The sequence below is a fragment of the Desmodus rotundus genome, chromosome 5 (genome assembly GCF_022682495.2).
Source record: "Desmodus rotundus isolate HL8 chromosome 5, HLdesRot8A.1, whole genome shotgun sequence".
NCBI classification, from domain to species: Eukaryota; Metazoa; Chordata; class Mammalia; order Chiroptera; family Phyllostomidae; genus Desmodus; species Desmodus rotundus.
This window is the reverse complement of record NC_071391.1, coordinates 71,041,778-71,057,328: the sequence shown is the minus strand read 5'-3', so window position 1 is coordinate 71,057,328 and position 15,551 is coordinate 71,041,778. Positions and strand designations below refer to the sequence as shown.

The 15,551-nt window shown below is 46.5% G+C and overlaps 1 protein-coding gene across 1 annotated transcript; it reads left to right on the top strand.

Moving 5' to 3' along the window:
* The first annotated feature begins 13,243 nt into the window (after nucleotides 1-13,243).
* Nucleotides 13,244-14,791, top strand: LOC128780903 (lysine-specific demethylase 4D-like). The gene is made up of 2 exons (XM_053924448.1): nucleotides 13,244-14,347; nucleotides 14,426-14,791. The coding sequence occupies exons 1-2, from the start codon at nucleotides 13,247-13,249 to the stop codon at nucleotides 14,789-14,791; spliced, it is 1,467 nt and encodes a 488-aa protein (XP_053780423.1). The 5' UTR covers nucleotides 13,244-13,246.
* Nucleotides 14,792-15,551: the final 760 nt, after the last annotated feature.

Genomic DNA, 15,551 nt, shown 5'->3' with positions numbered 1-15,551 from the left:
AGATCTTGGGGGTGGGTCAGGCTTTGTGCTTCGACTTAAGTCAGTTGTGCATGTGGCAGTGCAGAGAAATAAAGGAATTCTGAGAAGTCTCTCTAAAGGCAATAGTCTGGCTCTTATTTCTGTTTTAAAGTTTACAAACTGAAAACATTTTGTCATACTTCAGGAATGTCACCATCTACTCCTTGGAAGATAGATGCCCAGGAGGCATAGGATAAAAAAAAAAATTGGGGTCTTTGAAAAAGAAGAAAAACAACATTTTTCCCCCAGAAAAATATTGCTCCTACTGCACTCAGGTTTTCCATTAGTTATTTGCTTAAGTTTTAAAATTTGTTTTCCCAATACAGACAAGCAATGTCAAAAATAGAGTTCGGCTGTATTGATAAAGTGGTTTCTAAATTCTCTTGAAAGAAAAAGGAGCTGGGGGTGGTAGTGAAGGACGTTCTTCCAGAAAATCTATTCAAAGTTCTATTTTCCTTCCTGTTGACACATTCAGTTTGGACATGCTCAATTTGGACCACCCTTCTCAATAAAAGATGCCCCTATCCAGCTGTTCTCCAAGTCCAATCAGTATTTGCTATACTCGGTCTTGGAAAAGCAACGGATATTGATTTGGAAAATTATATAAAGGCCAGGATGCAGCCACCTTTGTTTTCTCTGCCGTGATCTATCCCAGGCCTCTCTCCACTTCTGGGAAATAATTATGAGTTTAATGTGTGTTCTCCAACTTCACAAATGAACGTGCACACAGCCAAAGGTAGTATCTCCTGTGTGGTTTTGTCAACCTACACCCCCTCCCCCCAACCATCTTTTTAAAACGTCAATATTACATTGACAAGATCTAAAAGCTTTGTGATATTAGGCCTCGGCCAGTCCAACAAAGTCAACTAGAGCTTAGTTTTTTGTTTGTTTATTCCCCTGCCGATGGACAGTAGGATATTTCCAAATCTTTGCTAATTGAAACAGTGGCTGACTGAGTAGCTTTCTATAGAGAAATGGAATAACTTAGTTGCATTTATGTTCTTTTTCAGCTTTTCTAAGAACAACCTTATTAGCCTCCACTTTCTATCTCCACTGGCGGTCTGAGAGAGGTCTGCTTTCTCCATGTCTTTGGCCATTTTTTTATATCGTTAGACCTTTTTACTTTTCTTGCCAAAGTGAATGAAAACTGCTACCTTGTTGCATTTTCCTGATCACTAGCGAACTGCGATTTATTTTTCCATATTTCTTTGCCATTTGGATTTCTCTTATGTATTGCTTGTCTTAAGATTTGTTCCCTCTTTTGAGGTGGACTATTTTTTTACTGATCTCTGCAAGTTTTATGAGGTTCAGGATCCTAATTCACTATCTGTATTGTGTATGAGGAAAAATTTCTCCTGGTCTGCAATTCTTTGTTTTGAAACTGCTGCCATTTTCATGATTTTTATTTAATCTAATCTTTGCCCAAGGGCATGTCCCCAGACCTTAGAGTGGAGAGGAAAGGAAGGAGAAGGGGGAGAGAGAGAGAAAGGGAGGGGATGTGAGAGAAAAAAAACATCTATGGTTTGCCTTCCCTGTGTGTCCTGACTGGGGCAAGAATCCACAATCTAGGTATGTGCCTGGATGGAATCAAACTCGCAACGTTTTTGGTGTCTGGGACAATCCTCCAACCAACTGAGCCATCCAGCCAGAGACTGTCATTTCTTTTCATGTTCTCATGTCATTGTCTTAATCCAGGTTCCCTGGAGAAACAAAACCAGTAGGAAACATACAGGTATATGAAGAGCTTTACTACAGAAATTAGTGCAAGTGGTAATGGAGGCCAAGGAATCCCGTGATCTGCCCCATCTGCAAGCTAGAGAACCAGGAACGTGGTGGTGCATTCTGTCTGAGTTGGAATGCCTGAGAATCTAGGGGCCAGTGATGTCAGTCTAAGTCTCAGGCTTAAAGCCCAGGAACCAGGAGTGCCTAATAAGGAAAATGTCTCGGGGTGGGCAAGGAAGAACATTTAAGCTCAAGCAGAGAGTGAATTTGTCCTTCCCTGCCCCTTTGGTTCTCTTCAGGCTCTGAATGGCTAGGATGAGTCCACCTGTATTGGTGAAGGCCTCTTAACTCAGTCTAATGATGCACGGGCTAATCTCTTCCCCAGAACCCCCCCCCCCCCCACCACACACACACACACACACACACACATCCAGGAATAGTGCTTTATCAGCTAACTTGGCATCTCTTAGCCCATTTAGGCCCATCCATAAAACTCACTATCACATTTGTCACTCTATTGCAATCAGTTCCCCATATCAGACATTTCCAACACAATGCTTTGGTACTTGAAGATATGTTTTTCACCCGAGTTCATAAAGACATTCTTGAACACTTCCTCTAATAGTCTTAAAATTCTGTTTTCTATCTTCAGTATGTAATCCATCCCAGATTTAGGTAAGAACTACATATTGAACAGTCCATGTCTTCCTACCAGCTTGCTATGCCACCTTCATGAAATACACATTCTCACACATACGTATATGGTGTCTGGCTCCTCTATTTGTACACAGATGTATTTATCCATTCAGCACAATTACTGCAGTTGGCTAGAGGAGAAGTCACCCCTCTTTTTCTCCTTTTTAAAGAATTCTCTTGGAGATCCTTATTTAAGTACCGGCCGGCACCCGTTCCTAGAACGGTCACCTTGAGTAGGTTGTTTGATGTCCCTGCCTCAGCTTCCCGATCCAAGAAACATGGTTGATAGGATTGCCCTGATAGGGTCGTTCTGCAGATTGAGTTCTTCTATGCAGAATTCTTTGGACAGTGTGTGGTATTTGATAATCGCCATACGTGTTGGTGACTTTTAATAATATTTGCATTATTAGAGGTCAAGGGACTTTTAGTCATCAAACAATAGGAAAAAAGAGAGTGAAAAGACAAATCAAGGAGTGGGAAATTGCCTTACCCACACCCAGTAAAGAGCTAATGACCAAAATGTATAAAGAACTACCACGAAGACAACCCAGCAGAAAAATGGACAAAAGACTTGATTAGGCCCCTGGTGAAGGCGTTTAGCCTACTGGCTGATAAGCGCGAAAACTTGCTCACTCTCATTCATAATCAGGGAAGTGCAAATCATGATTACATAGCTCTGTGCCCTCGCCTGATTGGCTAAAACTAAGAAGGCCCATTATCCCAAAGGTGTACAAAAGTGAAGAGCAATGAGGACCTCATGTGAAGCTCGTGAGTATGTAAGTGGTTCAAAAAACCAACCTGTTGAGAAAGAGCCTGGCAATATAACATTTGCATTCACATAACCTCTGCCCAAGAGATCAATTTTTAGGCGCGAGGGACCAGAGTTCCAATGTAGGTGTGGGAGAATGTTCCAAATAGCGGAGTAAGAAGCCAAAAGTGGAAACAACCCAAAGGCCCAGCAGCAGCCCAAACGTGTGTACAATTGAATACAACCCCCCAACAGAACAAAGGCCAGCTGTATGCAACAACATAAATGAAGAAAAAATACACGCACAAGAATACATTCAGCTAGCCTTTCTTTAAATGTTTGTTTTTTATTTCCAAAGGTTTTATCAAGTTTTCAAAAATGGGTACAGTAGTAACTTCATATTGTTGACCAAAATTAATACGCTTGTAGTTAGGGGAGTGTCAGTCTGAGAGGCAGATGGGGCTGGGCTGCCAGAAGAGGAGCGGGAGCCAGGCTCCCAAGTGACTGGCAATGCCGTATGTCTTGACCCGGGGCCCCTTCCACTTTTGGGACAATTATGAATAGATGCTAAGAGTTAGTAATGTGTGTATAGTTAAGTTATACACGCGTGCTTTATGAATTTCTGTAAACGCGTCACATTTCAGCATTTTTCCATGTTAAAGAAAGCTGTTTTCTACTTTCAAAATAGTCATGTAGTGGTTTATAAAATCATTTTAAAAAATTGATTCTATTTCCAATTTTTTTCATCTTAATATTGCTCTTCCATACCTTCTCTCACTTATTTATTTTATTACACTTAATAATGCATTATTATTTTAGAACAGTTTTAGATTTCTCAAAAAGTTGATCAGATTTTTGGGAGAGTTCCCCTATAACTACTGCCCACCCCACCCCACTCGCACTTTCTCCTTTCATTAACACCCTACGTTACTACGGTACATTGGTTACCAGTAATGAACTAGCACCAGCACGTTATTTGACAAGGCCGTACGTGATTCAGATTTCCTCCGTTTTCTACCCAATGTCCTTTTTCTGTGCCAGGATCACATCCCAAATACCAAGTGATGGTTAGTTTTTGTGTGTCCTTCAGTTACTCTCAGCTGTAACAGATTTTCAGACCTTACAAAATGCTTACAGAGACACTTGACAATTTGGGGGATATCGTTCAGGCATAGTACAGCATGCCCACCTATTGGAATTTGTCTACTGTTTTTCTTATAATGAGCCCAGGTTTACGTGTTTTTCCAAAGAAGATTACAAAGGTCAATGGCTCTTTTTATCACATCATATCAAGGGCATAAACTATGGGCATAATTCAGGACTCTGGCTGAAAGAGTGTGTGTGGGCATTCTTCACTGTAAAGTTCCTACTCCCACGCACCACCCCTCACTGCCACTGGCCTCGCTGCACTCCTGAAGACACTATTTGTGGCCCACGCTGAGTGGACGTGGTGTTCCTCTTCCGTCCTTTAGGTGGAGGACTCTGGACGTTATTTGGCATCTTCTGCAGGAGAGATTTGTCTCCTCTCCCCAATTTTTTATTTACTCAATCGTTGCTACCAGTATGACCCCATACTGGTAGAAACGTCTACGATAGACGTTTATTTTATATTTGGGGTTATAATTCAATACCACTTTATATTGTTGCTGAATTTGGGAGCTCTTCCCTGGGGTTCCTGTGCCTTAATGTCAGGCACTGCAAGATGCTCCAGGCTCAGCTTGTGTATTTCCTGCCGCCATCCTCGAAACTTTCTCACCTCCTTAGTATGGCCAGTTCGTTATTTTAATTCTCTTCAAAGATCTTATTTGTTTCTTTTGAGAGGGCAAGAGAGGGAGAGAAGCATCAGTGGTTTGCTCCCAGTGGGGGACGTGACCCGCAGCCCTGGGGTGAGCCCTGCCTGACAGGGAGTCAAAGCAGCAACAGTGCGCCTTGCGGGACCACGCCCAACCCACTGGTCAGGCCTCCATTCCCTTTTCCAGTGGCACATCTTTCTTTTCATTCATCACCTCTGTTTTTTGTATCTGGCTTTATACCTGCCCTTATCTTAATCTAATCAGTGCTGTTTAGATACCGGAATTACCAGGGTGGGGGTAGTGGTTAATCCCATCATTTTCTCACCTTGGGCTTGCCCTTTTGTTTATTCTCACCAATCTTTTTTTTTTTTTTTTTTTTTTTGTGCAGAGAGTAAAAGTTTTTATTTGTGCTTTCCCAAGGGAGGGCTAGGGCTAGGTGGGGAGAAATGCACCATCCCTGAGGTGCATTTCCTTTTTATGTAGGTATTATATAGACATTAGTGAACATATTGGGTGGATATTCGTTTTCCAATAAATGTGGTTGGTGCCGTTTTTTCTTGTTGACCCGCTTCTTCAATTTAATTCATTTTACACTTTCCACCTGAAGATACCACATCAGAAACTCACTTGACATCTCTCTGTCCCCATTCTCCACCCTCATATTGAATTGTCTGTCTGACAAAAACAAAACCTGAGGAAAGGACTCCTGTCCAGCCTTGTCCAAAAGCCCCAAAGGGAATGCGCATCCATTCCACACCCAAGAATGATCACTTGAACGAGGATTCCCTAAATAAAGAGGAAAGGCCACTCCCCAAACTTTGAACATTCCAAGGGCAAACATCGACCGAATCGGAGCAGAAGTGTCTTCGCACATCAAACCGTCAAGGAACAGCAACGTGTCTTTCACATACAGTGGTTTTCTTGGGGGACGGCCGTGGTCCTTTAAGAAGGAAATTCCAGCTGCAAAAGAAAAAGGCATTCCGAAACCAACCACGAGCCCCCCCCCAAAGAAAGCGCTTCACCCAGCAGGCCAGGTCCCAAACGCACGCGGTGTGACGGCACGTGGGTACAAAGTTCAGAAATGAGCCAAGTGAATCCGGACAGAGGCCAGAAGTCGGGACAGCGCTGACTCTGCCGGGCCACCTGCAGGGGGCGGCAGGGAGGCGTTCTGTTGTTCGCTTTCACTGTGGTCAAGACGCCCCTAGATACGTTAATTCGGTGACATTTTTACTGGTATTTCTTTTGTGGTCTCATATTGATACTATTTGCTCGATGTTTTCTAGGTCTTTAAAAACCTTTTGCATCTGCTATGTGCTCGTTGCAGACTCGGTGATCAAAGCTGGAGAGACTTTCCTAGAATTTACCTTTCTTCTCTATCAGCTTCTGACAAAATGGAATTCTTTAAAATCTTTCACAACGATTACAAATATACCTGTTTTACCTTACAAGTCTCCGTCTTTCTGGTCTATGTACGTCACAGTGCTGTGTCTGGGTGTGTGAAGTTCATCGTAATATTTTCTTAGTGATTTTTTGGATAACTATAAAATATTCCTTCTTTAGCCTATAAATACATTAGCTACGAATGGCTACTAGACAAGGTTGTTCGTTGTTGCTGTTGTTTCATATTTGCATGGGTTGACTTTCTCACCCCTTTCTTTTCAACATCTTCGCTTGCTTTAAGGTTGGGTTAAGGACAGTAAAGAGTATGCAAAAGACATAGGAATGAGCTTCTTGTCCTGTGGCACCTTCTGGACCTTTTCCTGCGACAGGTACACACTGATGTCATGGAGCTCCAGGCCACACTTAAATTGGGCCATCTGGGCCAGGGCTGCCCTTATCTGGGACCCCGGATTAACCAACCTCACAGTGGAGGAGGTGGGCTCTCTCTCACACTGACTTGCCACTGTGGGTACATTCCCCAGTAATGACTAGAAAATTATTGGAAGTGCCCTGAGGGCGCAGAGGCTCCAGAAACTTAGGAAACAGGACGGGCACCCATACACAACCTCGAGACAATCTACGGTCTATACAAGACCAAGTGAGACATGCTACTCTGCAACCACCCCATTCACCTAGTAAAAGTTCAAAGCCCCCACCCCTCAGGGATGGTGAATTTCTCCCCACTTAGCTCTAGCCCTCCCTGGGGAAAGTACAAATAAAAACTTTTACTCTCTGAACAAAAAAAAAAAAAAAAGATTGTTGAAAATAAACAAAAAGGCCAGCCCAAAGTGAGAAAATGATGGGATTAACCACTACCCCCACCCTCTTAATTCCGACAGGGAAGCAGCACTGATGAGATTAAGATAAGGGCAGGTATAAAGGCAGACCCATCCTGATTCGGGACTGCATTCAAAGTCAAGCTAGGGAGAGGATACCGTCTCTCTGGATCCTGCAGTGCCTTCACTCGCAATTGGGGTTTTGCTGGTGGAAGGTAGGTCACTTTATTTCTGCTATTTGTACTTGTGAGCAGAAGAGATATTTTCCTAGTACGACTTTAAAGAACTCACTCTAGATTTTATTGTTATCTTTTACTTTTAATTATAGTTTATTGTTATGTTCTTACAGTTGCCCCAAGGTTTCTCCCTTTGCACCGCTCCACCCAGCACCCCCACTGTTTCAGGCAATTCCCACACCATTGTTCCAGTCTGTTGGTCATGCCTGTAAGTTCTTTGGCTTCTCCATTTCCTACACCGTACTTTACATCCCCATAACTCTTCTGTAACTACCTTTTCACCTATTTCCGTCATCCCCGCTCCAATGTGCCTGCCATCAAACCTTTCTGCACATCTATGCTTCTGTTTCTGTTCTGCTTGTTTGCTCAGTTTGGTGTTCAGATCCATTGTTGATAGATATGCATTTATTGTCATTTCATTGTTCATCGTTTTGATCTTCTTTTCCTTCAATAAGTCCTGTTCACTTTTCATGTAATAATGGTTTGCTGCTTAACTTCTTCAGCTTCTTCTTGGCTAGGAAGCACTTTATCTGCCATTTGATTGTAAACGACAGCTTTGCTGCGTAGAGCCATCTTGCCTATAGGTCCCTGCTTCTCATCACTTTAAATATTCCTCGCCAATACCTTCTTTTCAGAAATCAGCTGACAGTCTCATGGGGACTCCCTTGCAGGTAACTACCTGCTTCTCTCTTGCTGGTTTTCAGATTTTCTCTTCATCTTTAATCTTTGGCATTTTCATTATGGTGTATCTTGGTGTGGCCTCTTTGCACCCATTACTTTGAGACCCTCTGTGCTTCCTGGACTTATATATCTATTTCCTTCACCAAATTGGTTACATTTTCTTACATTGTTTCTTCGGAGAAATCTCCTATTTCATTCTCTTTCTCTCCTCTGGCTCCCCAACAATGCCAATGTTGGAATGCTTGAAGTTGTCCCAGAGGCCCCTGACACTATCCTCATTCTTTTGGATTCTTTTTCTTCTTGTTGTTCTAATTGGTAGTTTCTTGTCTTCCTTCCTTCCTTCCTTCCTTCCTTCCTTCCTTCCTTCCTTCCTTCCTTCGCTCCTTCCTTCCTTCCTTCCTTCTATTCCGAATCAGAGATTTGACTCTCAGCTTCATCTACTCTACTGTTGTTTCCCTGTACATTGTTCTTCATTGCAGTTAGTGTATCCTTTGTTTCTGACTGATTTGTTTTTTCCTTCACTTGAGGTCCTCTCTGAGTTCCTTGAGCATCCCAGGGACCAGTGTTTTGAACTCTGCATCTGATAGGTTGCTTATCTCCATTTTGTTCAGTTCTTTTCCTGGAGTTTTCATCCGTTCTCTCTTTTGGGCCGTATTTTTTTTCTGCTCATTTCGGCAGCCTCCCTGTGTTTGTTTCTGTGGATCAGGTAGAGCTGCTATGACTCCCTGACTTGGTAGGGTGGTCGAATGTAGTAGGTGTCCTGTCCTATAGGGCCCAGTGGCACAGCATCCCCATCACCCAAGCTGAATACTCCAGGTGCGCCCTTGGTGTGGGCCGACTCCACACTCCTCCTATACATGAGCCTTGATTGCTATTGGAAGGTCAATGGGGGTGGTTTGCCCAGGCCGGTCAGTTGCAAGGACTGGCTAGGACCACTGACCACCCACTTTCGTCCTACACATGGAGGATCAGCTGTGCAGGGGTCCAGTCCCAAACGCAGGGCTTCCTTCAGCAGGGCTCTGGTGTCCCTTGTGTTCTGTCTGGGGCCACCTGGCATAAGCCATCATCTGCTGCCTGCTTCTTGTGCTGAGCTTGGAGGTGCCCTAGCAAGGCCAGGCTGTGAAGCAAGGCCAGAGGCTGCTAGTCTGGGGCCTGGAGCTACTCAGCAAGCTTCAGGGGCTCCCTAAGCCCAGCTGCTCTTTCGTTGAGAGGATTTAGGAAGATCACAAGCATTAGCCAAGACAAGTCATTCATATGCAAAAACCCCTGGCTGGGTTAACCCCTTGGCTGGGCAGATTGGGGGGCACCCTAAATTAGGGTAAAGTGTCCAAGGATTTCCAGGCTGGGGCAAAGAGTGTTAACCAGGTTGATGCAGTCTCACATCTGGCAGCAGCCTGCTGACTCTGTGGTGGGACGGCTCAGAAGAGGAGCAATGGCCTCTGCCAGCAGGTGTTTGGGAGAAGGCTATCCTCCAGCTCTTATCCTCATGCCTTTCAAAGTGCTACCCCAGGTGCTGGGGCTCAGAGGGAGTCTCAGTAAGTCTGTGTGTAGGCAGGCCCTGAAGAGGAGCTGCCTGGGAATCCAGCAGGTTCTTGCAGGGACTAAATCTTCACTGGTTTTTACTGCCAGAAGACAAGGGTCTTACCTTCCTGGAGCTGAAACCCCTGGCTGGGGAACCAGGTGTGCAGCTGGACCCCAGCTCGTGAGAAACCCCTCCTGATCATTATCCACCACATGTGGGTGTGGGACCAGCCAGTGCCGCATCTGTACTCCTACTGCCAGTGTGGATGGTTGCCCTTCCTTTACTTCCATAGTTGTCAGACTTCCATTCAGCTTGATTTCTGCTGGTTCTCAGTGATGGTTGTTCTATGGTTGAGTTGTGATTGTGATGTGGTTGTGCAAGCTGTGTTTACCTAGGCCACCACCTTGCAGATCTAGCACTGATGTCCTTCTTCATTAATCTCAATTTGGAGAAATTTCAAGCTCTGGTAGTAGAACCCAAGGTTCCATAGCTGTGGTGCTGAGATTCAAACTTTGTCTGCATTCCACTTCCAGTGTCCAAGCGGCTAAAAATGAGCGAAGACAAGGGCCAGGGACAGGAGGTGGGCAGGGCAGAAAGCCCCAGGTGCCTAGCAACGGGCAAAACTGGGGAAACGGGGCCCTTGCCCCCAGGCTAACCTTTCCTCCCCTGGCATATCATTGGTCATGCACTTTGGACCTTCCCCTGCATACATTATATACTTTTATCCTATTTGTGATGGAGAAATATGCACTGGGATATCCTTTCCTTGAATTACAACACATTTTTGTTTCTAAACTGTTTTTCAGAGGTGTGGGATTAATTTTCTTCTGAATATTTTCTTGGGCAAAATCACATAGATTTTCAGGAAGAAGCCTGGTATTTCGGGAACTGGTTTCCAATGGCAATAAGAGGGTTTCTACATGTGGGAAGAGAATGAATTTATTGAGAGGGACTTGGAAAATATGTGGGATTAGATTAGAGGTTATTTATCTGATATGGGGGCATTGGAAGTGGGATCCTGCTGACTGAATGGGAGTTGGGATGGGCCGAACAGAGCTGGACTTCCAGCACAGCACGTTCCACTCAGAGGCTGAGTCCTGAAAGGAAGTCATTTTCTGGGTCCTAATGTACGGCCCTTTGGAATCAAGACATTAGAGTAGCAGATGGCAAGCCTTTTTGTGTTTGTTTGTTTTTGCTTTTCCTTTTTTTAATTAAAAAAATAGTTTTTTTATTGACTTTGAGAGAGAGGGGAAGGGAGGGAGAGAAACTTTGATAGGTGGCCACTCACACACCACAAACTGGGGTCCTGGCCCGCAACCCAGGCGTCTGACCCGAGCAGGAATGGAAGCAGGCTGGTACTCAACCCACTGGGCCACACCAGCCAGGGTGTGTTTTTGTTTTTTCCTTAAAGCATAAAACAGTTGAAAATGATAAACTTTTATATCAGAAGGCAACCTCTTTTCTGGTAAAGTCTCGTTTATTTATGCATCGAAAGCACAAATATTGTGTGTATGTCACTCTTTTTGTTTCTGCATTACGGCTTCATATTTCCTCATTTTTAAAATTTTTAAGTAGGATTATTGATTTTGGAGAGAGAAGAAGAGAGACAGAGTGTGCGAGGAGGAGAGAGAGGAAGAGAGAGAGAGAGAGAGAGAGAGAGAAATATCGATTGATTGCCTTCCAGGTGTGCCCTGAGTAGGAATCAAACACCCAACATTTTGGTGTATGGCACGATGCTCTACACCAGTGGTCCCCAAGCTTTTTGGCACCAGGGACTGGTTTCGTGGAAGACAATGTTTCCGTGGACCGGGGTTGTGGGGGATGGCTTGGGGCTGAGTCAAGCGCATTGCATTCCAGCTCAGCTCCTGCTGTGCTGCCCGGTTCCTAACAGGCTGGGACCTATACTGGTGCATGGCCAGGAGGGTGGGGACACCTGTTCTAAACAATAGAGCCTCAGAAGTCCAGGTAGGCCTTGTATGTCTTAAAAGGGCTGAAACCTGTCTGCTTAGTCCACCTTATAATTCATTGATCATTAACCAGTGTTTAGAATGCTAGAGGTTTCTGTATGCTAATCTGTCTAGAATGGTGTTGAAACCTTCATTTCTAATCCTAATTTTTCGATTAATGCAAACTAATGATGAGATTGCGTCAAGTGTTTTTCTGTGAAGAATAATGCTTGTAGGGGTGGATACATCAGTGCTCTGTATTTTTCACCTGCTGGTTGTTTGCATAGGCATTCTTGCTTCATTTTTTTGCAAAAAGACTTGATTTAGTACTTTTGTTTAGAGAGAGGGGAAGAGAGGGAGAGAAAGCTAGAGGTGCGAGGGAAACGTCGATCAGTTGCCTCTCGTTTGAGCCACACCTGGAAACCAAACCCGAAACCCAGGCCTGTGCCCTGACCGCGATTCGCGGACTGGCAAACTTTCCTTCTGTGCGACAACGCTCCAACCCACGGAGCCGCGCCAGTCAGGGCAGGCACTCTTTCCAGGACGGGAATTCTCTCTTTTCTTTGTAAAGCGTGTCTTGAAATAATGAAATGCACCTTGAGTTCTTTCAAATAGTTTTCGGCATGCGATAGGGGATGGTTTCTCCATTTTATCTGTCAAGGGAGTCGCTCACACTGATAGGTTTTGTAAAGGATCTTTGCCGGTTCAGCATGGTGTGCTCTTCTTTTCATGCCCCGCTGCAGTAAATTTGGGATAAAATTTTATTTAAGACTTCCCCAACTAAGCCCCTCGATCAAGTTGGCCCCGTGGAGTGCTTGCCCAGTGTCGCCCTCTTCTGGTTTTGCATTGAGCTTCGTGAAGTGAACTGAATAGCGTGCCCTAGAAACGCTTCCACGACGTAAGGGTCAGAGAATGCACTTACAAAATGAAGTGTTAGGTGTTAATGGGCCATATTTAAACCACTGTTATTTTTATTTAGCTTATGGGGATATATCAGTATTTCACTTTTTTCTTGGGCCACTAGAAGACATTTGTCCTTTGGAGAAAATGATCCATCCAAATTAGGAGCACCAAGGGATTCATTCATAAGATTAAACTATAGTATACAAATAGTTCTCTGCTGGGTTTTTCGCTCTGTCCCCCATGTTATCATAACGTGGTTTGTTTGTACTTTTTTCTCTTCGTGCCTATGTCTTTTCACTTCTAAGGGTCTTTTCTAAGAATCAGGGTTTGATCCGGGTCATCATTTCTGTTGGGTGTTACTAGGTATAGAAATTATTTTCAAATATTCTGTATTGTTTTTCTTTTGGTTTAGCTTTTCAACTTCCTGCAAGAGACTTTCCGCTACGGTGGGGTGAAGGGCCATCCCTACGCTCCAGCCTGGAAGCCTCAGAGACACCAGCACCCCAACTGAGGACGCTCACAGAGCTGCGGGCTGAGCCTCCGTGCCACTCCAAGTGTCTGCTCCCCCGGCGCCTACCCCGTTTCCTTCAGGTCCAAAAGGCTGCCCAGAGTGCAGTACCACTGGCCAGTCCACAAGTCTGAAAGAGGCTGATTTGTCCAAGTGCCCGAGTCTGAGGAAAGCAACAGAGAAGACATTACTCCCGTCATTGTCTCGGATCGAATATAGACCTAGGCACCTGGGAGTCCGCTGCTTCTATCGCAGCCATGAACTTTAAGCGCTCTGGTGCCCAGAACCCAAGCCTTTCAATCATGACCTTCCGCCCAAGCGCGGAAGACTTTCAGGATTTCAACACATACATTGCTTCCATAGAATCCCAAGGTGCCCACCGAGCTGGCCTGGCTAAGATAATTCCACCCAAGGAGTGGAAAGCCAGACAGAGCTATGATGACATCAGTGACATCTTAATAGCCGCTCCTCTGCAGCAGGTGGCCTCTGGGCGCGCAGGTGTGTTTATTCAATACCACAAGAAGAAGAAAGCCATGACGGTGGGGCAGTATCGCCGCTTGGCCAACAGTGGCCAATACCGGACTCCGCCACATGTGGATTTTGAGGATTTGGAGCGAAAGTACTGGAAATCCCGCGTCTACGGTTCGCCCATCTACGGCGCTGACGTCAGTGGCTCCTTGTTTGATGCAAACACCAAGCAGTGGAACCTCGGCCACCTGGGAACCATTCAGGACTTGCTGGAGCAGGAGTGCGGAGTTGTCATCGAAGGCGTCAACACCCCCTACCTGTACTTTGGCATGTGGAAGACCAGCTTCGCTTGGCACACGGAGGACATGGACCTTTACAGCATCAACTACCTGCACTTCGGGGAGCCCAAAACTTGGTACGCGGTGCCCCCAGAGCACGGCCAGCGCCTGGAATGCCTGGCCAGGGAGCTTTTCCCAGGCAGTTCCCGGGGCTGTGAGGCCTTCCTGAGGCACAAGGTGGCGCTCATCTCGCCCAGCGTCCTCAAGGAGAATGGGATCCCCTTCAGTCGCATCACTCAGGAGGCTGGAGAGTTCATGGTGACCTTTCCCTACGGCTACCACGCTGGCTTCAATCACGGCTTCAACTGCGCCGAGGCCATCAACTTTGCCACCCCGCGATGGGTCGACTATGGCAAAGTGGCCTCTCAGTGCAGCTGCGGGGAGGCCAGGGTCAGCTTTTCCATGGACGCCTTTGTGCGCATCCTGCAGCCCGAGCGCTACGAGCTGTGGAAACGCGGGCAGGACCGGACTGTCCTGGACCACGTGGAGCCCACGAAGCCGGGCAGCATGGACCTGAGCGCCTGGAGACAGAGCCGGGCGGCCTCGACGGCAGCGCTGGGCTCGAGGCACCTGCAGCCGTGTAGGGCCCCGCGCAACCCTGGCGCCGTGGACCGCGTCCCTGTGCGCCAGGCGTCCCTGCTCCTCTCGCCAGTCCTGGCTTCTGCCTCCGCCACCAGGTGCGGAGCTGCGGCCGCCTGCTGCTCCTCCAAGCCCGACCTGTCCTCGCCGCCAATCCCGGGTCCCTCTGACCGGGATCTCCAGCCCACTGGCAGCTGTGCTGGGGGCCGTCGTCCTCGGGAAGAGGGGGCTCAGGAGGCGACCCTGCAGGCCGAGGCTAAGAGGCGCTGCTCAGTGGGCACAGCGCGCACTGCTCCGGACCCCGAGGCCCTGCCTGTGTCCCGGGATCATCAATCCCTGGACAACCCTGCACCTCTGAGCCTGGACACTCTCCATCCGCTCGTACCTCCCCGCTCCTCCTTCGCTCCAGACTGCTGAGCCTAGGGGACGCCTGCCTCGTTCCCCACTGCTCTTTTGTGTGGAGAGGCACTGAGACATCTCAGAGCTACAAGCAAGTTTGGAAGTCACTGCTCTTCCATGAGAGTACCCCGGTGTTGCCTCTGTACGGGCTTAGTTCGAGGTATTTACCAAGGTCGCCATAGTTTGTTCTTCCTCTCGGACCCTAGAATGTCTTTGGACGCTGCTAACTCCTGTGTTGCCATCAGACGTTTTATCCACTGGACCCCCTGTGTCTCTGGGAACCCTTCAAGTTCTGTGAGGTTTCCAAAGCCTGATGTAGCCAAGACTCCGTACTGTGGGACAGCTCTGGGTGTTGCCCAGCTTCGGAAGAATCCCGGGCTTTGGCTCCCCTTTTGCCCTTTCTCTTTCTCTGGCCCCTCCCCATTTTCTGCAGAACTAGGCCCTTTTGATCCCTCGGGTCAGTAGAGGCTCAGAAAACAATGTATGATGTTTGAGTCATGGATGTGTCTATAATGTTATCTGTCACCGGTATTTCTTCACAAATACCTTAAAGGCCACAAACATTGGACTTCCCCCCCCCCCCCAATATGGTCCATTCAACCAACGGAGGTGTTGAGCTTACTGTTTTCTGCACTTTTCTGAATAAATACATGGAAACATTTTCAGCAAAACCTATGCTTCTGGCCTGATAAAATTGTGTGGAGTTGGTAAATACGTTGGGGACCGTTGTTGGGTTCTGCCTGGCAGGCTGGCTGGGGACTTTGATGTGTACACTTTT